This window comes from Crocuta crocuta, unplaced genomic scaffold (assembly GCF_008692635.1).
Source record: "Crocuta crocuta isolate KB4526 unplaced genomic scaffold, BGI_CrCroc_1.0 scaffold396, whole genome shotgun sequence".
Classification (NCBI taxonomy): domain Eukaryota; kingdom Metazoa; phylum Chordata; class Mammalia; order Carnivora; family Hyaenidae; genus Crocuta; species Crocuta crocuta.
In genome coordinates, this window is record NW_027533259.1 from 3,151,072 (window position 1) to 3,173,163 (window position 22,092).

Consider the following 22,092-nt stretch of genomic DNA (forward strand, 5'->3'; position numbering starts at 1 on the left):
TGTTCAGTTAATGAGCACTTTCTCTCCAGTTTAGAGGATCCCGGCATGATGTCTCTTGGGTCATGACACTAATTGTTCTACTACGGCACCCAACGATACACGTCTAACAGGGTGTTGTTGTAAGCAAACCTTTCCACGTCACTCGGCTGTGCTTTGCTCTCACCAGGTGCCACCCCTGGAGTCTGGGAGAGAGGGGCAAGGCTTGAGCACGTCTTTGCTGATAAATGAACACGTTTACTCCTGGTTCAGGTTGCCAGCCTCTTCGGCGCCAACAAATTCCTGCCTCTGGTTCTCTGCAAAGGATCCAGGGTCTCTATGTTGCATTTAACCTCTTTGTGTTCTTAAAGAAACACAACCAAGCAAAACTGCCTCAAATAAGTGGAAGGAATGACATCATGCTGTAATGTGACCCTGGCCCAGTGACATCTAGCTTTAATTGAATACTACAAATAAGTCATTAATCCATGCCAGAAACAAAACAGACACTGTCCTGTGGCTGGTTATCCTTGGGTAGATTGCAGTTCCCAGACCACCCTTTGAGAACGTCTTCACTAACTCGTCAAGGGCATTACTAAAGTTTCCCACTTTCTTATTTAATGAATTAATCCTGTATGTGCAAACCCCGTGCAGCACCACACCAAGACTGTGTAGGATGTAAAACTCTGCAATGATTTTTCAGGAAGTAGGTAATATTCTGGAAAGCTTTTCTTAGCCTCTTAATTCTTGAATTAAATATTTTCAATTTAGTTCTTTCAATACTTTTAGGTTTTTTTGGGGTGGGTAATTTGGAGACAATGAAGATACAGGACGTTAGCAAGCATTTAGTGAAACCTTGAGACCAGAGGCACCTGGGTGGCTCTGTCAGTTGAGTTTCTGAGTCCTGATTATGGCTCAGGTCATGATTCCAGGGTCATGGGATCCAGCCCCACCTTGGGCTCTGCACTGATCATGGAGCTTGCTTGGGATTCTCTCTCTCTCTCTCTCTCTCTCTCTCAAAACAAGCAAAAATACTTGTGGCCAAATTCTGAGAAGTACAGATGTGCCATCACTACATCCCACATAGCCTCCCTCTCACAGTGCCCTTACCTGTCCCCTTTCACACATGATTTTCCTGGAGGTAATTTCCCCACAGACACACAAATCTGTTTTTGCTTTAAGTCACATTATATAGACAGCATTTGGACTTGTGTTTATACTCACTGGTCTACCTAAATTATACTACATTGTGATTTAAGATAAAGGGGATTCTTGACAGCCACAGGTTTTGATTAGCAAACAAGAGTAGCACCCGACTGGCTGCCCTTCCTGAGCATACCTCTTTCCCTCCTCTACTGTCCCCCAAATCCCCAACCTTGGAGTCAGAACCCTAGAAAAGTTTGGAGTAAATTCCATTGTCATGGGGAAAAGATTTCTGGTGGAAGTGACACCAGAAATCCCAAGGCATGGTGGAGTGTACGGAGGGTGAGAAGATTCAAAGAGCATTTTAAATCATCCATGAAAACAAAAAACTAAGAAACTTACAAACCTTTCCGTTTGCAGTCCAGCGTTTGTATGGGAAACACGTAATTGTAGCAAAGAGAAGAGTCCACTTCAGGCTTGATGACTGTGGGTCTCCCTGACACTTGAGGTTTCGGGTCTAATTGTTCCCTTTCTTCTTCATTGCACAACTGTTCAGATTTTATCTGCCGCAGCTTTTTGTTTCTTAGATCTTGTGGGCTTTCGCACTTGGCATAGTTCCCCAAATTCCGGTTTCTTGGAATCTGCAACATTGAAATAAGCGTTTCCATCTCACAAGTACAGTGCCAGGGGTTGTCATAGAGACGCAGGTAGCTCAGGAGAGGCGTATAAATGAACACTTCCTCCGTCAAGACTTTGATTTGATTGTGCTGCAGTAGGAGAGTAGTAAGTTTATTTAAACCAAAGAAAGCCTCACTCTCAATTTTGGAGATCTCATTCTGCTGCAGATCCAGGCTTTTCAGCTTCTTGAACTTGGAGAACATCTTGTTCTTCAGTATGCGGATCTTGTTCCTTGCTAACAGCATGTGCAGCAAATCCTGAGGCCAGTCGGGCAGCACATAAACTAGTTTTCTTTCTTGACAATCTAAGTACTTCTCGTGAAGGTAGGTGTACACTTCGCAGGGGAGGCCTGGCGCGTAGCGCTTGACCGGGTTGGAGCCTCTCTTGCTTCCGCTGGCCCGGCCATGGTTCATTCGGCCTCTGGAGCCCCCTAGGCTGGCCCTGCGGAGCTCCACGGATTTACAAAAGAAGAGCAGAATTACCACAGTGACCACGCGCATCCTGACATCCAGCTGGTCCCAATTACTTGGTGTGACAGATGGAACCAAGAAAGTTTTCCTTTGAAATCCAAGTTTGGGTAATCTTAGCTAATGCAATTTGGAATGAAGAGACCCAGCTGAGGTACGATGGAGTCCCTAGGTTGCAAGAGAAAAACATCTATGAAGAACCACTGTGAACATTGTGTTATTAACAAATAGTAGCAGCTTCTTAAAAAAAAACATTCATTTTCTTTAGATATATTTTTTATGGTGGTATAAATGACGTATAACATTATATTCGTTTCAGGTGTGTGGCAGAATGGCTCAACATTTGTATATATATTGTGAAATGACAGCCACAATAAGTTTTTTGGTTTTTGTTAAGCAAAGACATTGCAATTAATAAAGGCACATTCTGAACACGGGTGAGCGCATCCTCCCACTTGCCCCGTTTAGTGGCCAAATGTTTTGGGCCCAGAGTTTCAATGAAGACTCTCCTGCTTGCTTAACTATGTGACCTCAGGCTAGTTATTTAACCTCAACTTCAGAATCTATAAAATGAGGCTGACGTAGAGTGCCTGGGTGGCTCAGTCAATTAAGTCTCTGACTTTTTTTAATTAAAAACATTTTTTTAATTTATTTCTGAGAGAGAGAGAGCGTGAGCAAGGGAGGGTCAGAGAGAGGGAGACACAGAATCCGAAACAGGCTCCAGGCTCTGAACAGGAGTTCAGCACAGAGCCCGATGCGGGGCTCGAACCCACAAACTGTGAGGTCATGACCTGAGCCAAAGTTGGACACTTAATTGACTGAGCCACCCAGGCGCCCCAATTCTCTGACTCTTGATTTCAGCTCAGGTCATGATCTCATGGTTCATGAGTTCGGGCCCCACTTCGAGCTTTACTCTGACGGTGTGGAGCCTGCTTGGGATTCTCTCTCTGCCCCTCCCCTGCTCACACTGTGTATCTCAAAATAAATAAATAAACTTAAAAACAAATGAGGCTGAGGATACCTGGTAGTATTGCTGGGAGAATGACATGGGCTCAGGTGCCTAAGACACTTCATAGAACCCGGTCCAGGAGAAGTACTCCAGTGTGTCAGGGCTTAGCGTTATGAAAACTGAAACATGTAATGTTATCAGCACATCAGATTCAAGAAGTGAAAGGGATACTTCCAATAGCCTTGAGATGGTCACGAAAGGAGTAGGTCCCCAATAGCAGTCCTCCTGAGCTTGTGTTTTTCCTTCCTGTTCTGTCTCCCAATCACCAACCATATTGAATGTGAGATATGGAAATGTTCAAGGTAAATAGCACTGTCCTTGGCAAGTCTTACACATCTTGCTTCAAATGTCACCTGAGCAAAGCCTCCTATGACTACTCTGTTTAAAGTGGCATCTCTTTCCACTTGCTAGCCACTGTCTACCTTCTTTTTTATTTTTCTCCATAGCACTAGTCTCCACCTGTCAAAGTAGATATTTCACTTCTTGTGTTTACTGTGTCTCCCCCCATGAGGATGTGAATTCCCTAAGTTGGGCAGGGACTTTTGTCTATTGTGTTCACTTGCTGTATTTCTAGCACCTGTAGAGTTTCTGGCATATAACAGGTTCTTTGTTTTTTCTTATTTTTTTAATGTTTTATTTATTTTTGAGAGAGAGAGAGAGAGACAGAGTGTGAGCAGGGGAGGGGGAGGGGCAGAGAGAGAGGGAGACCCAGAATCCAAAGCAGGTTCCAGGCTCTGAGTTGTCAGCATAGAACCTGAACGGGGCTCAAACCCACAAACTGTGAGATCATGACCTGGCCCAAAGTTGGTCACTTAACAGACTGAGCCACCCAGGTGCCCCCACATAACAGGTTCTTGATAAATATTTGTTGAATGCATGAATTAGTCTCAAGTAAATATTCTATAAAAATATTAACATCATAAATTTATTATTGCATTGTTTTTGGGAATCTATTTTCTTCCTTAACAAGTATTACTGATGACTTCTAAGATCTGCACATTTTAAAGAATTGTTTTCACTTTTAAATTCTGAAAGTGGCTTTGGTTTGCATTTATTACTTAGGACACAGTCCATTCTTGGCAAAGGAAGAAATGTTCATCATCTATTTATAATTAATAACCTTTCTCTTGTTATTATTGTAGGGCTAAGTGCTTATGAGCAGCAGATGTGGTTTCTATTCATTGCAGCAGTGTAAATGCCAGGATGTTTGGAGTTTTCCTGCTCGATGGGGGTCTCCTCCACCTAGAATGACTTCCCCCTGTTTGCCTCAAATATTCCTCCCCTTTACTGTTTTGTGTCCTCTCCCCTAGATGCTTGTTTTCCATCTCAGATTTGGAGTTTTACTTCCTGTCAGTCTAGACCCAGAGTGCTGACTGTAGAACACTTTGCTCTCCAGCTCTTCGTGGACATATGTCATTTTCCCTGTGAGACCGTAAGCTGTACAGTTTCCCCTGGTCCCAGAGCTAACCAGGCACTTAGCCTTTCTGATCCTCTACTTCTCTGCAATTCATTATAAATTGTATGTAAATCTAATCTAAGTACATCCTAAATATTTTGTTAATTATGATGCATGTTGAATTATTTACAATATGCATGCTGATGTGTGAGCATTATACATCATACATGTGCTATGCCTGCAGCTTTCTTCAAAATGCATAAAAAATAAGTTGGATTGAAGGATAGATAGAAAAGATGGATGTATAGGTGACTGCGTGACAACGCAAATACTGTGCAATAGAAATAGAATCTTGGTAGTGGGTATATTCATTGTACAATTCTTCAAGTCTTTCAACTTTGCTGTGTTTGAAAAATTTTACAATAAAATGATAAAAGAAAACAAAATCCAAAAAATGAGCAAAAAGCCGTGCCACAAAATAAGCAGGTTGTTTTTCTTCCAAGCTCTAAGTATATACTGTTTTTCCCAAAGTAGTACTTTTCTTTTTCCCCCTTCCTTCTGTAATCCTCAAACAATAATAAACATGTGTATGTATTTTAATTTTAAAGCCAGAAGAAATCGGTTTTCTGGGAAAAGGAACCATATACTTAGAACAAGTTACATGCCAAAATTTTTGTTTGTTTTCTAATGAATACATCACATTGAATGTAGGATGGAAAATTTTTAAGTTTAACCATTTTTACTGTGTTGTTCAGTGATGTTTAACTTGTTTGATTTAGGCCTCTGTAGAAATCTGCAAGAGCTGAATGTGTCTGACTGCCCAACACTCACAGTAAGTATATGAAATTTATTTTACTGTTATTTATATAGATTCAGACTTGCTATGTTGTAGTGCCAATAAACAGAGATTTTGCCAAAATGTGTGCCTGTGTGCTCATTTAGGATCAAATGTTAAAAAAACAAACTATGTTAAACATTGGCAAGAAATTTTATCCCATTTGTATAATGCTATTTATTATTCATCCTGTAGCTATCTGCCCAAGGTTGGAGTCTCTGGAAATGGAAACTATTTAACAATTACACAAAAATGAGCTATATTTATATTTAAGGCCACGTGTGTCTGAGACAGAAAAAACTGGGTCCCAGTAGAGACAATAGGCTCATTTTAGTGGTCTTCACGGCTATCAGGTGTGTGCCAAAGAAGATAAAAATGAACATGTAACCTGGAGCAGCTGCTTCCTGGTCCCTGTCTCCAAGCTTTTCTTTTACTTCCAATCTGTCTTCCACCCTGTGAGTGCATATGCTTTCTAAAAGGAAGATCTGATCATTTTACTCCTATTTTCCATCATTTATACATACATATTCGTCACCTACACTATTGATAAAGTCGAAGCTCTTTAACGTTACTCTACCTCGGACACCCTCTGGGGTCTTGCATCCTTTTCCACCCCATCTGGCCCCAATCCCTACGTCCACAGTAAGCTGCAGCAACCATGCACTGCGATGCTTTCTTTGCTCCAAGAGTCAAGCTGCTCTTTGCCGTTTCTCTTTTGCTCAGGCCATACTCTTGGCATGGAATGACCTTTTGCTTTGTCCTCAGGTGCCCCTACAAAATGGGGCACCTCAGGCTTTAAGGCTTACTTTTGGTATCGCTTCCTTTATCAAGACATCACTGACTCCCAGGGCTGGGTTCGTTGCTGCTCCTCCGGGTCCCTATAATAAATATTCCTAATCACAGCGTTTCTGCCTCCTCCAGTAGCCTAAGGGGCCCAAAGCACAGGAGATGTGTCTTATTTTTTGTGGTAGTCATAGCACATAGCACAGACCTTGGCATGGTAAATACTCTATAACGTTTATTTAATGAATGGAGTTGTGCAGAGATATGTAGTAGGTAATGGACAAGATAGCATACAACTTGAAGTTCCATCTTGGACTTACCTGTTTGTATGATTTTTTAAAAGTGTTTATTATTATTGAGACAGAAACACAGCATGAGTGGGGGAGGGGCAGAGACAGAGGGAGACACAGAATCCAAGGCAGGCTCCAGGCTCTGAGTTGTCAGCACAGAGCCCGACGCGGGGCTTGAACCCACGAACTGTGAGATCATGACCTGAGCCGAAGTCGGACGCTCAATCGACTGAGCCACCCAGGCGCCCAGACCTGTTCGTATGATTAATTAACGTCACAAAAGTGAATATGATCAGCCTAGAGAGAGAAAGAAGGCATGAGAAGATGATTTAGGAGAGAACTTTGGGGGGTTGCTGGCTTTTAGAAGTAGGCAGAGAATCAATAGCAAAGAATCTCCAGAAAGAACAGTAGGAGAAGCAGGGTGAAAACAGAGGAGTCTGGCTGACTGTCATGCTCATTAAGCAGCAACTCCAGAGTGACATCCACACCCTTGACTCCCTTGCTACCTCCCAGGGTTGTCATTATTTCTTTCAAATTTCTGTTTCATTCTGTGGATATTTTTAGTACGTACTGCATTAAAAGATGTATTTATCTGTATATGTAAAGATATATAGGGAGTTTACATGCTATAACATACAGGTGTTAGAGGGAATTTAAAGGGAATCAAGTTTCAGTTCCTGCCCTCAGGGGAGCTTTAGTTTTGCACTTGAATAAAAGATCACAGTCTTTAAATTTGGCTTTCTAATAGGAAAGTCAAAACACTGCCATCTGCATTGAATTTGTGAACATCAAAGGCTTGTCCAGTTTTGGAGTCTAATACTACACAGGGCTGATAATTTTATCCAGCTACATTTTACTGTTGTTTTTTGCTTTGAGACATAGACTGGGGAGGCAGGTATACATTTAAGGAGCCGTGTAACATCCATTCAGATAACTTTATTTCTAAGAAGCTTGCCTCATGAATATATTACATTCAGAAAGATTTGAGAGCATTGTGGACAAATTCAGAAACCATTTTGTAGGGGCGCCTGGGTGGCCCAGTCGGTTGAGCATCTGAGATCAGGTCATGATCTCACAGTTCGTGGGTTTGAACTCTGCATCGGGCTCTGTGCTGACAGCTTGTTCAGAGCCTAGGGCCTGCTTTGGATTCTGTGTCTCCTTCTCTCTCTCTGCCGCCCCCCCNAAAGAAAGAAAAGAAAAACCTTTTTGCAATGAGGACAGTCAAACTGTTTTTGAGTTTATGTGCTCAAGTGTTTGGGGATTGAACATTGAGTTCTTTTAAATACTGACAGTAGGATTCGTCTGAAACTTTTTGGATATCCAAGCTCTGCCAGACAGGAAAATGTAATAAATGGTTTGCCTCCATATCTTAAAGGAAAGCCAGATTCTTCTATGGTGCAGAAGACATATTTCATCTTCCTCTTCCTGGCCCCACATTTTCATCTTCTCTGTGGCTACCTCTCTACGGGTGGGTGTACAAACCAGCTTTCTATCTTCTCCTTGCTCCATCTCCATCTCATTTGTATTTTTGCCAGAGACTTTCAATGGGTGTACAATCACTTTGATATTTGATTGGTACCATGAACATTTTTCAAGACAGGTTTTGTTTATATTAAAGTACAATGTTGCTCGTTATGGTTCTTCTCTCCATGCCTCTGGGAAAACTGTACTGCATATTTTTAAAATCAATCCATGTATATCCAAACCCTGCATTTTAGGGGTGGAGTATCTAGAAAAATCCCTGGCAGCTTGAATGCAGTGGCAAGAATACAGTGTTTATTGAAAACCCTGACGTTGTTCCCATGTGTCATCGGCACAAAGAACCTTTCCCTATAGCAGAACTACAGCTTTTACAACTGCACGATTTTGTTATTTTAATATCCATGGCTCTGGGAAATAGCTAGGAATACAATGGTAAACACTGTTGATCCAGCTGAAAATAAACCTTTGCCATCCTTAGTGGTGCTGGAGGTGGCCATACTGAACACGCAGAATTCTTTCCCAAACCACATCCCCTAGCCAAGTGCCAATTCACGTCTTTCTGTAATGGTCTATTCTTTCCAGGACTGATGTGTCACAAGCTCACCTCATCGGTGTCTCACCAACCATAATTAAATAAATAAAACCATGCTGCTCCTTACTCATACTAAAGCATCTTATGAGTAGTTACCCATCTGAGAAGGAGTTCCACTGCAATGAAAGCTTGCAAGTCATCTGGTCTTGTAAATGCCATGTTAGGGCTCATGCTTGAAATCACTATTCGTTTTCCTGTCATGCTCAGGTCATGGTGGCATTGTTCTCTGGTACCCCAGTTTCAGCTCTCTGGGGGACGGGTGCTTGAATCCTTGAGGGTCTTACCTGCAACACCCTCAACACAGAACTTCATGTTCAACATGCATGTAGCCCATATTTTACTTCAGGCCTCCTCAAACTTACCATAAATTTGGTGAGGATCTGTTTAGCTGTTTTAGTACATTCAGTAACAGAATCACAAAAACTTAATTACACACACACACACACACGCACACGCACACACACGCACACATTTCTATAAATCTATATTGAGTCACTTTTAAAGAAGTCCAGTTTAGAACATTTACTATTCCTGTCTTTCAGAATGATTTTAGTGAGCTTAAAAATAGATCAGGTTTTAATCACTTTCGTGCATCTGAAGAGTCAGGAGCGTTTGACAGTTTGACACTTAAGCTCAAATTTACTGTTAGAGTTGAACTTGCAAGGGTTCAAACTTTAAAGAAGTGTCACCATGATTGAATGGGACTTGATTTCCAAAGAAAGGAAAGGGGAAAGAATAATGAAGCCTCAAACAAAACCATCACCTTCTATTTAATTTGATTTACCACTAACATCAAAGAATATGAAGAGACCAAGACTTGCATATACTATTTTTGGAGCAGGGAAAGAGACAGTAGAGTGATCGTGGGGAAATAATAAAGCTTGTTAGACTTAAAAAAATTTCTTTTAATGTCTATTTATTTTACAGAGAGAGAGAGAAGGAGAGCGAGCGAGCACAAGTGGGGAAGGGGCAGAGAGAGAGAGGGAGACACTCACTGACTGAGCCACTCAGGCATTCTTCCCTCTGTTTTTATGCAGGATGAATCAATGAGATACATCTCTGAAGGCTGTTCTGGAGTCCTGTACCTCAATCTATCTAACACAACTATCACCAACAGGACCATGCGACTGCTGCCAAGGTAATGTTTGTGTCATCCGTGTTATACTGAAGATAGTGATGCTCCTCCAGCCTCTGGCTTGTGCTAGCACTCTAGCACCCCACCATCATGGCACCGCGAATCTAGTAAGAGGACTGCTGCTTTCAAGTCCCCAGCCTGGTGCCTATTCTCTCCCTCCTGGGCATGCCTAGATTAAATAATTGATCCGCTGCTTGGCCACCATTTCTGCGTCACTCTGCTAGCAATGTGCCCAGTAGCTTGGGTTAGGCTCTGCCCATCTCTTTCTGGTCCTCCTTCATGGGCAATGGAGCCTGGCTTCTAAATTCCAGTGCCACGTGTGGACTTCTTGACAACAGAACACCAATGCCCTCCTTCCTTTGACCTTGAACCCTGCTGTCCCATATTTCCAGTTGGTACACTCTGGTTACTTGTTGGGACCTCTGTCACCTTCAGGAAACCTGATACTGGTTGTTTTTTGATCTATGGACTAAATAGAAATGCTGCATTTCCTCGGCAAGTGCTTCTTTGGAGGAGAAGGGACAGAATGAATCTACAAGACATCACCAAAAGTTGGCAGGATATTTAAATTTTATGTCATTTTATGTCAGTACTTATTTTCACCAAGGAAATACTAATCAGGAAGAGTAGATAATCATATTGGGAGAGATTCAAAAGATTTTTTTCAAACTATTGTGAATGAATAAACCATTTTTGAGAATACAACTTTTTGAGATTCTTTGAAAAATAACAGCAAAAACAGCAAAGTATTTGGAAAAGCTAGGGGAAATTCTAGGTGGTAGTTTTCCTTATCTTCTGTCTCTGATCATTTTCTGCAAATGTGCAAGCCTAAAAAAAGTGATAACATATTTTCTGTTTATCCCTTTAACTGAGTTTCCACATTTCAGTCAAGTCTATTTAGTCAAATCTATCAAAACTTTCCTTTGAAATTTCATCTGATACTTTTAACTTTTAAATAAAGGTTCTTCTTCCTTCCAGGTGTTTGATGTCATTTTTTTTTTTCTTCTATGATTTGTTTTTACTTAAATCTATAATTAACTTAGAATTTATTTTGGTAGATAAATGAAGCAACAATGTATAAGGTTCAGCAAACTATGCCTCGTGTGGTCCAAAGCCTGACTTAATGTAGTCCATGATCTAAGAATATTTTTTATACTTTCTGAGTTGCTAAGGAGTGCCTGGGTGGCTCAGTCAGTTAACTCTCCAACTCTTCATTTTAATAAAATTTTAATTTTAATTTCTCATATTTTCTAAATGGTCACTTTTGGACTTGGGTACAAGGTACAATGTTTTGTCCTTGTCTGTTAATGTCTTTTTAATGTTTCCATTTGTAAGATTTAATATGAAATTTACCTCTAAATGAGAATCTAGGCAAATTTTGTAAGATTTAATAAGTATTGCTCTCATTTTATAAACTGTTGTAAATTTGATTTAATCTTTGACCCAATAATTATTTAGAAGAGAAATTTTGTTTCCAAGTAGTTGAAGTCTCTTTGAGTAAGCGTCTGGTTTTAATTTCTAATTTTGTACACTGTGGTCAAGAAATGCGGGCTGGATTATTTCTACCTTTTGGAATTTATTGAGATTTCTTGGTGGACCAGTTTATATAATTAATTTTAGTAAATCATCCATGAATGCTTCAAACAGGGGAGTTTCTTTTAAAGAATAAAATTTCTATGTATGTGTGTATATATGTATGAATTCTTGATATTTCATGGTATAATTGTGATATATTGGTTATATATTGGATATATAAGCTTTTATAATCAAGCTTCGTTCATTTTGATATTTTTCTTTTATACATAAAGATTAATAAATAGTATGTTTCATTACAAATGATAGAATTTATTCACATAAAATTAAATTCTTTATTCTGGTTGATGTTCCTTTGCCTCAAATGCTTTTTTATCTGCTATTAATATAGTCACCTTTGTTTTCTTTCACTTATGGTTTTTTGGAATAATTTTATGTATTCCTGTATTTTTAATCTTTATGTTAGTGTATTTTAACTTTGCCTTCTAAATGAAGCACATAGCTAACTTCTATTTTAAAATTTTCATTCTGCCTTGTTAAGGGGATAGTTTATGAGTAATATTTCCTTTCAAAACTGAGTGTATGGTTTTATTTTTATGATCTTGCTTGGTTTTTTATTTTTTGTTACTGTACTGTATTCATTGTTTCTGCCTTTTGCTATATAAACTATATTGTTTACTTTTATAGTCTTAAGGTATTTCAGAGGTATGTGCACATTCTTTTCTGTATTCTAACTAGTGGTTTTGTGGATTTATAAAAATTTATTTATTTATTTATTTTAAAATTTTTTAATGTTTTTAAAAATTTATTTCTGAGAGAGACAGCATGAGCAGGGGAGGGTCAGAGAGAGAGGGAGGTACAGAATCTGAAACAGGCTCTAGGCTCTGAGCTAGCTGTCTGCACAGAGCCCGACACAGGGCTCGAACCCACGAACCATGAGATCATGACCTGAGCCGAAGTCGGATGCTTAACCGACTGAGCCACCCAGGCACCCCATAGATTTTTTTAAAAAGAAACATATTAAATGCATTTCTTCAGCTATCAAAGTTGTGAAGGGACAATGGCTTTGGTTAGAGATCTAATACATTTTCATTCTCCCTTGAACTTGACGCTTCTTTACTTCCACCTCTTGTCCATAAACACATATTGTTTGTGATTTTTGGTAATCATCTAATTTTCCTTTTAATATTGATTTTTCATGTTTGTGCTCAATATTGTGATGATATTTATGATTATGGAGCCTAACTCTAGGTTTGTAATTCACTGATGGTCCATTTGTTTCACAATTTCCTTAATCTTAATTCCTGAATTTGATTCACCCATGATGACTGACAGATAGTTTTAAAACCTCTTTGTTGAGAAAGATAAACAAGTGTTAGATTTTTAGCCATTGCTTTCTGAAAATTACTTTCTTTTGTCTTGAACGGTGAACAACAACTTCTCTTGGTATATAGTTCTAGAATCATGTCCCTTACCTTATTCTTAAAATCCTACAAATATTGCCCCATAATTTTTGGTATTTCAGGTTAAAGAGAAGTGGAAAGCCAGCTTGATATTATTTTCTTCCTTTGTTGGCAACCTATTTTTCTGCCAATATGCTTGCAAGAATTTCCTTTTAACTGAGAAATTAAAAACACTATCCGAGCTGAACTGTATTCTTTCAATTAACTTTTCCTGGAACATAGTAAACTTTTTGAACATTAAAACTTAGATCTTTTCTCACACAAAGAAGGTGTTTTCCTTTTTAATGCTTCTATTCCATTTATTCAGGTTTTCTCTTAGGAATCCTCTTTAATTTTCACATGGAATTTTTATTCCTATCCTTCAAAGCTGTCATCTTCTCTCTCTTTTTTTTTTTTTTACAAATAGTTTATTGTCAAATTAGTTTCCACATATGTCATCTTCTCTCTTATCATTTTTATCTCTGCATACATTTCCTCAGCATACTACATTCTCCNTGTGTATGAGACATTCTGGGCATATAGTGGTGAGTAAAGCTATTGTTATCTTTGCTTATTAATGGAGCATCATATGCTATAGTGGCATGGTGTTTGATTATTTTTCACATAGACCCTTCAATTGGCTTGGAAATTTCTTATACCTAGGTGCTCTCAGGTTATATGGTCTTACCCATCAGATGGGGCAGACAGAGTAAGCTGTTTCCTTGACCATACATCCTCAAGGTCTACTCTATAAATAAGAGGTCAAAACGTTGCATTTGGATTTCTGCAGGGATCCTATTATGCAAAATTGCCTCTGTGAAACTAAAAAGCCTAGCACTAAATCAAAAGAGACTACCTGAAAATCCTCTTTTACAGACTAGGCCTTGTCTCGGTGGTTTTTCAGAGAAAATTTTGTTTAAATACAGAATTCTAGGGGCACCTGGGTGGCTCAGTCAGTTAAGCATCCGACTTTGGCTCAGGTCATGATCTCATGGTTCGTGGCTTTGAGCCCCGTGTCAGGCTCTGTGCTGACAGCTAGCTCAGAACCTGGGGCCTGTTTCAGATTCTGTGTCTCCCTCTCTCTCTGACCCCCCCACCGCTCAAGCTATCTCTCTCTCTCTCTCAGAAATAAATAAAATATAAATAAATAAATAAATAAATACAGAATTCTACATTCCTTCCAGTAGTAATGCCCTCAGATATTGGTAATCTAATACAAAAGGCCTCAGTTCTTTAATGGAAAAAAGCCAACAGAAAACATGTGATCTCTGTAGTTTCTATAAGAATTGTGATTTGTAAAAAAAATTTAAAAATATTTTAAATGTTTTATTTATTTTTGACAGAGAGGGAGAGAGAGAGAGACAGAGGGGGAGAGGCAGAAGTAGAGAGGGGGAGACAGAGGATCTGAAGCAGGCTCCACACTGTGAGCTCAGAGCCTGAAGTGAGGCTCAAACCCATGAACCGTGACATCATGACCTGAGCTGAAATCAAGAGTCGGCCATGTAACTGACTGAGCCACCCATGCACCCCAAGAACTGTGATTTCTTAAAGCTTATAGTAGCGGTAGAAAAATAAACCACAAAGAGAACCTCTCCCTCATTAGACATACTTATCGAATAATTAGGAAAAGATAAACACAGGCTGCAAATACAACTTCAAAGTGGAGTTAGACATACCAAGCTGTCTCTGGGTTGAGAACATGATGAGCCAGATCTTTCTCACGTAAGGGATGTATTTCTTTGCCAAAATTCAGAACAAAAAGTTGCAGTATTGCATAAAATTTGCCAAGTGATTTCACTGTCAACTGATTGTTTCCCCATCCCCAGAAGCTCTGAGTCTGCAGCACTGTAAATCCCTGGAAAGGCCACAGGGCCTCTCGAGATTCCTCCTGGGCTAGGTTTTCAAACTGATGGTTTCCATGAGGTTCCACTTTGAAGACAGCCACCTAGAGACTGGTCGTCTGGGAGTCATTTAGTCCAGCAAACAACTTCTTTTGCCAAATCTGAGGTTCTTAACGTGGGATCAGTGCGTCCCCCAAGGAGACCAGGGATGGAATTCAGAGGTTCCATGAATTTTGATGGGGGACAAATCATCTCGTTTTTGCTAAGCCCTAACTGAAATTTAAGTGAAAAATCAGAGTAGCATTAGCAGTTCCTGGGACTCTTTTACCCATAAAAATCTCAAATATTTTCTTACTATAGTTGTTATGGTATCACAAAGTATCACTGACCCTCATCACTACCTCAAAACCATGGGTAGTTATTAGCCCTGCCACTAGATTTGTTATTTAATATTTACATATAATATTACATTTTATATAAAAATATATAATATAAACAGGTTAAAAATAAAGAAGCACATATATTATTATTCTACTCATTTGATCCTCAAAAAATTTTGATAATAATATCTTTCAATATAATTAACTGCTTTTGTAATTTTAAGTATTTTATTCTATGCATTAAAAATACAATGCAGATAAAGGGTCCACAGATCCAGAGGTATCTGTTACACACAGAGAAGTTAAGAACTCAATCAATTCCTGCTTTTAGTATTGGTTAACTGATCACAAGGACTTAAAAAAAAATCAAACAACAGGTTTGGACTAGATTTGAATATATTTGAATATGCATGATTTTTGTCAGTAACAGTTACATTATTATAATTACAGACAGACTAATTGACATAGGGGTTAAAAATGGGTTAAGAACAGTCTGCAAATGACTGGGCAACACATGAAGGAAATAAAAACTATGTCAGAGGATGTCAATCTCACTGGAGTTCAAACGGATTAAATAGGGCATTAAACTTTGACCAAAATGAGGGTGTAGATGTCATATGAAGTCCCCCCAAACCCTTGGAATCAGTTATGTACACCACCTTTGTCAGAGAAGTACCCATTCCAATACATGGAAGAAGAAAGAACAAACTTCATAAGAAGAATTAATGTTATCATTTGAATTAGGAGTAGCAATAATAGATTTTTTATTTGTAAATTTTAAAAATTTAGTATATTTTTTAAGTTTATTTATTTGTTTTGAGAGAGAGAGAGAGCACAAGTGGGGTAAGGGCAGAGAGAGGAGAAAGAATTCCAAGCAGACTCGGCGCTGTCAGCGCAGAGCCTGACACAGGGGTCGAACTCACGAACCGTGAGCCGAGATCAAGAGTCAGACACTTAACCGACTGAGCCACTCAGGCACCCCCTATCTTTTAAAGCTTCTACCTCCTGATTTTAATCATCAAAAGTCATCCTTAATATAATGCTCTTACATCTATGTTCTCATATAATTGTCATACCTCTAAGAGGAAGGAGCAGATAGAATTACATTCATGTCACAGATGAGAAAGCTGAGGTTCAGGAAAGCTAGACAAAGTTGGTCAAGGTTTAAAAAGAAAAGCGATCATATTATAATCTCTACTTAACAGATGCAGAAACCATCTCTGAGAGGTTAGGGAAGTTGCAAAAGTGTCACGGCTGATATTGGAAACCAGTTTGGTCAGATTCCAAAACTTTTTGTGTTTTCCATTGTGTTATGCTGTCTGCCTCAGGCTCCTTCCTCCAAATTAGAGAGCTTAAGGGTTGTCAGAAATGACAATCCTCCCTCACCCCACCCCTGCACCCCCCACACACCCCAAGAAAGCTGTTCTTGAATCACAAGGGTATCCTTCCAGGGAGAGGAAGATCAAGCATTTCCAAAACTTTGGCATAGATTTTGTTAACTGAAGGGCCCCAGGAGAGGGGACGTGTCCTTGGGATGTTAGTACTGCTTTCTGCTTCATGGCCCTGCCCACGGCCACTGGGGAATCCAGATGGCGTCCCTCTTTGTTCTGTTGAATCTCAAGGACACAGCCATTGCCAGAGGGGAATGTGTGTTCTGCATCAAATAAGTCACTAAGGAATGGGAATCATTATATCATATAGATGAGTTTTTCAAATTTTAGGAATCAATCTGATTGTCAGTGCTCACATATCTTATTTCCCAGTTTTATATGAAGGTAAATTGCACTAGTCATTTGTGGGCTTTTGAGGGACAGAGAGGCATCTTGTTCCCACTTTTTGTTCTTGCTTTCCAATTTGGTGTTAAACTGATGCAGATCACAGACCAAGAGCATGCTGTTAATTCTACGACAAGAGCCAGCAATAGTGGGAGTTCTTGCACTTTTAAAAAATGCCAGGCTTAAGAAGGCTTGGAAAATTGTCCACAGAAGGTCTTCAAACTGTAAACCCTTGCACGGTAGTACAGGCTCATCTTAATTATCCTCCTTTTATAATTTTTTTCCTGGAAGCGATCATTTTAGTCATGGTGGTAATGCCACACTTAATCTGTTTGAACTCCAGTGAGATTGATAGCCTCTAATGTGGTTTTTATTCCCCTCATGTGTTGCCCAACTCATTTGCAGACTGTTCTTTTTAACCCATTTTTAAGCTCTCTATATCGGTTAGTCTTTCTTTAACTATAAATATGAAACAGTTACTTATGAAATCATGCATATTCAAACGTTATTTTCAAACCATTTGCTTATCATGTCCATTTTAATAGTCTGTTATGTTTAACTTTGCCTCCTTTCTGCCCCCAATCCTCACTGTCATGTAACAGTTAATCGCCATTTAAATGTTTACAAAGGGCTTGTCCTTCTAGATATTTTGCACATTGTTTTGGTGTTCCAAAGATAAAACCTAAATGCAACAATAATGCAAACTCTATAACTTTGGCTTTAAACATAAACTAACATCCAAACAATATGAATGCACAAATCTCCCCCACCCCCAAAGCTTTGTCCCAATCGGCTTTCTTAAAAATCGAGGCAAATCTTTATTTTCATCTGAAATGTAATTATGCTTTACCTGACATCTACTACTACGATCCCCTTTACATAACAGGAAGGGAATTAAAAATGAAGTCCAGCTGTTGAATATCTGCAAGGAGAAAAGATAAATTTAGAGTTTTACTTCTCTTTGTCATAGTGGCTTAAGAAAGATGTGGAAAACGACTCAAGTTTAATCCCTTTCCTTCCTCTCTTTTCTCGCCCTGTCTTTTCAGGCACTTCCACAACTTACAGAATCTCAGTTTGGCTTACTGCAGAAAGTTCACAGACAAAGGGTTACGGTACCTGAATTTAGGGGAGGGATGCCACAAGCTCATCTATTTGGACCTTTCCGGCTGCACCCAGGTTTGTCTTTCAATCTTCTCTTCCCTGCAGCGGGCAAGGAAGTCCTCCGGAGGACGGGCTACATCCAGTCCTCATGTTATACTAATGCTGTGCACGGACTGCAGCACACTTTTCAGAGGTTTTGAATTACACAGCCACAGCTGCTTAAATTTTCCCCAGGATCACTACTATAGGCTCTTGGCTTCCTTCCACTGGAATGTCATCCACACACAGGCCGAGCTTAGAGGATGATGAAACAGACCACTTCTGTGTAGATACTTCAAGCACAATTATAATACCAGTGTTCTAAATGTTGAAAACTTTAGAATTGCAACCAAGATACAAACACAGGAGAAACCTTTCTGAGGGAGGATTGGCAAAGAACTTCCTGGAAAGTCAATTAGCTCCCACATGGGCTTTCAAAAAATAAATGGGTATTGAGTCAAATGCTGTAAGTCCTAAAGGTGAGAAAGGAAATACAACAAAGATTGTAATTTTTAAAACTGCATTATATCCTTGGCTAAATAACATGGAGATTTGAGGTCTAAACGGGGAAATATTTTAGTTTGAGGGAACAAGGTAAAGGAAAATTAGGTAGAAAATCGGGTGGAGTTGAGGAGGTTAGGGCACGGAACTTTGGAAATGGTTACTGCCTCAATGGTAGTTTCTTCTGCTCAGTTCTGGCAGATTTAAGTCATTATTCTTTTAATTCTTTTCTTCCCCCTCTCTGTGTATTTTGTTAATATTAGTATCATAGTATGTTCTTCCTTCTACAGAAATAATATAATAGCAAAGATGAGAACTGGCTAAAACATTGATAGTCACCGTTTATTGAGTTGTTACTATATGCCAGGCACCATGTTGAGTGCTTCACATAGATCAAATTCACTGCAAATGCTTTGTAGTTGATATTCATTGTACCCATTTAGAAAGGCAGAATGCTCCCAAGCTTGCCCAGCTGGTGAAAGCACATGGTACTGGTGCAGTTAGAAGCACCTGTTGGTCCACAGGTAGGCAGGCAGAGTGCGCTGGAGGGCATACAGGCACACGATGGGCTTCTCCTCCAAGTTCTTAAATGGCTAGAACTTACTCAGTCACCGTCACTGGCATCCCATGGTTTCCTGGTACACTAGGCAGTAGGGAGGATTTGGGGGCAAGGAAGGGAGGGCTCTAAGCTAGGATTGAAACATCCAGAATTTACATTTATTTCTGACCTACTGGTGTGTAGCCTGTGAAACATGAACAAGAGATGGACCTATCATTCTCTTGCCTGAACTTTAGACCAGCGTCTTCTTGACTTGAGGTCCCTGACCTCCCTTTTCTTGGAGCATTTATTGTAGAAAACTTGCAACTGTACATTCTTTCTTTGCTCTCTTTGAGATAGAAACTTCTTTAAAAGCTCCTTGCCGGTTTTACAACCCAGGAATGCCTTCCTCAAGGACCTGGGAGCCATCCTTTGATATGTAATCATTAAGGGAAATAGCATGTGTATCTTCCAGTCTCTCTGGGAGGGGAGGTGCCTACTTTTGTTATGGGTGTCAGTTAGCAAACACAAATGGCCTAATTACAGAGAAACATATTTGCAAATTCAGGAATAACTCAACGTGCTTGATGCATCCCATTGATTGCTGTCCCCTCTAAAGATACATCCTCCAGTATTTCCCACCCGCTCACCAAGGGCTTAAAAACCCTCCCCACAGGGTAACTTACCTCCTCCTTCTCCTCAGTTCCCACAAGGTAATTATTGTGGTGACAACATACAATTCACACACAAACACACGAGCACACATACATATGTCCTAAGGATAAATATGCTCAGACACAGTAAAGTCAAAATGAGAGGTTTCCAATCAATGTGGCTCTACTCTGGGCAGATACACATGCAGAACTCACAGATAGTTTAACTATTTTTAAATCGTGAGCCAACATTTTAAATTCTGGGATTTTCATAAAGAAATATAGACTTCAAGCTTCTCTTAAAAAACCGGAAACACTAAGGAAATTGGGCCTACACTGCCGTATGGCAACAAAGGGCTGGAACTGAGTCGGCCTCATCCCCTTGAAATGGAGCAGCCTGGCCTCTTCTCCACTCAGTAAGGTCCACACATGCATGTACACCTACCAATTAACTGCATGGCCTGCTTGTCCTCAGCGGGTATTGAAATTGGTCTGAATGTACAAAGAACAGATTTCTTTTCCCGATTGGCCCTTAATTTGTAAGTCTCAGTTCCCAGTGAAGTTAGTATTTCACAGTGCTATGCAAAACAATGTTAATTTCTTTTGTTCATCTGTCTTCCACTTCCAGTTGTTTATTTTATAATTCATCAGAGATTTAACTCCAGGTGTCAGACACTGTTTCAGTCACTGGAAAGTGTGCCATTTGAAACTGAGCCCCTTCAGGCTCACTGGGAGTAAGAAATGGGCTCATTATGAACCACAGATCTCCTGCGAGCAGATAGCTGCTGCTCTAGCTTCAGAAAGAATGAGTAAAGCTTGGATGTTACCTCTTCTGAGGGACGTGTTAAATTCTGTGTGGAGGCTCTGTCTGCCTCCCTGGCTCTGGGTGTGAGGACAGTTTCACTCTCCCAGGCCTACTTATATTGACCAGGCGGCACACAAATGGTTTCAAAGAAGGAAAATAGATGATTCACAGATTTCCCAGGTTGTGCTTTTGGAAGCTAAAATCTATTTTCTTTTTACAAGTTTGGAATTTTGCACTATGAAGTCATGTGTTAGTATATCTGCCTGAGGAAAAAGGTCCTAATTAAACAAAAGACTTGAGAATAGAAGCTCCCACCTACCTGTGTGCCTGCTGCACACTGGCCACCGGGGATGAGTAAAACAGCATATCCCCTGGTCTCTAAGGAGCTCTGTGTTAATGTAAGTGAGGTCTGTCGAGGGCTAAACTTTAATGCAGTCGTGGCTGCTCCCCAAAAGGAAAGATGTATTTATACGATATTGTGAAATATTTTAACCATACTTGTTGGAAAAAAATACATAAATGGATAATGGAGAACTGCAAAGAAAACTGAAAATCAATTACACATGTTTTAGAAATACTCTGCATGATTTTGGGATTGGATAGATACTGTAGGTACATTAAGTAATGTGACAGATCTCCTAACATATACCAGCACTTGCATCTACACTTGCGTGTCCTCATCTTTAATGTGGTTGAGGGGATGCTTCTGTTCAGTTTCGTCTCAAAAAAGCCTCTGCTCACTTGGCCTGAAATCAGGATAGAGCCGCCCCAGTCAACTCTTACCCCATACACTGCAAACTTCTAATCATAATATACCTGTCACTTTGAGTTTTCTTTTTTCACCTTGCTTTCACTTTATTTTTCTTTCTACATGTTAAACACAAAAATATGAGAAATGAGCAAAAATTTAAAGTATCTAAATATTAACCACCTTGAAATAATAAGGGTAAGACTTTCTGGTCTTTTTCTACGCACATCTATACTTCTTTTAAACTAAAGTGGATTATATAGTACACATTTCTTTTCTTTATATTCCATAAATATTTTATTTTATTTAACCATATATTATATCATATCATATCATATTATAATTTTTTTGCTATCATCAATACCCTGTTAGGAAGATTCTCATAGCCATATATTTCCATATGTCTATGCAATATTTTGGTATGAAGTTTTAGAAGTGAAACGGTCAGAGGATATAGTTATTTTTAAGGCCATTCATGCTCTACAATATGTCAATTGCCAAACGTAATATAATGTAAAATAAGAATGTTATCTAAAAAAATATTTTAGCCAATTTGACATCGAACATATTTTATATTTTTAATTTGTATTTCTCTGATCACTTGTAAGGTTAAGCCATACCAAGGCACTTACTAAATATTTGTTGGTTGAATAACAACGATTCTTATTCCAAAAGGCCGACATTGTTAAAATATTTTTCAAATTAATTAAAAGTTTTCTTTCAGAGCCTGAGTGCAACATATTCTTTATAGTATTTTCAGAAGAAGGAAAAAAAAAACCAATCTACATTCATTTAACAAAAAATTCTGGTCGAGTCAGTTGAACAAATTTAATATGTCTGCTTCTACATTTACTATTTACTCAGTTATAAAATTTAAGCTTATGCCATAAAACAAAATTTTAGGGGTGCTTGTATGGCTCAGTCAGGCGTCTGACTTTGGCTCAGGTCAT

General features: G+C 39.3%; 2 protein-coding genes across 5 annotated transcripts in view; one reads left to right on the plus strand and one right to left on the minus strand.

The window, feature by feature from the left end:
- Positions 1–17,963, minus strand: part of LRRC17 (leucine rich repeat containing 17) — a 31,283-nt gene extending 13,320 nt beyond the window's left edge. Inside the window, exons 1-2 of the mRNA XM_077746957.1 lie at positions 17,874–17,963; positions 1,526–2,432 (exon numbers count right to left, since the gene is read on the minus strand). Of these exons, the coding sequence (XP_077603083.1) occupies positions 1,526–2,297 (772 nt within the window). The 5' untranslated portion in view covers positions 2,298–2,432; positions 17,874–17,963. The remainder of the gene's footprint in view (positions 1–1,525; positions 2,433–17,873) is intronic.
- The window catches only part of FBXL13 (F-box and leucine rich repeat protein 13), a 194,568-nt gene that overhangs the window by 102,160 nt on the left and 70,316 nt on the right, over positions 1–22,092 (plus strand). For all 4 annotated transcript variants that reach the window (XM_077746953.1, XM_077746955.1, XM_077746956.1 and 1 more), the window contains exons 10-12: positions 5,449–5,501; positions 9,689–9,789; positions 17,804–17,933. In XM_077746953.1, the coding sequence (XP_077603079.1) occupies positions 5,449–5,501; positions 9,689–9,789; positions 17,804–17,933 (284 nt within the window). The remainder of the gene's footprint in view (positions 1–5,448; positions 5,502–9,688; positions 9,790–17,803; positions 17,934–22,092) is intronic.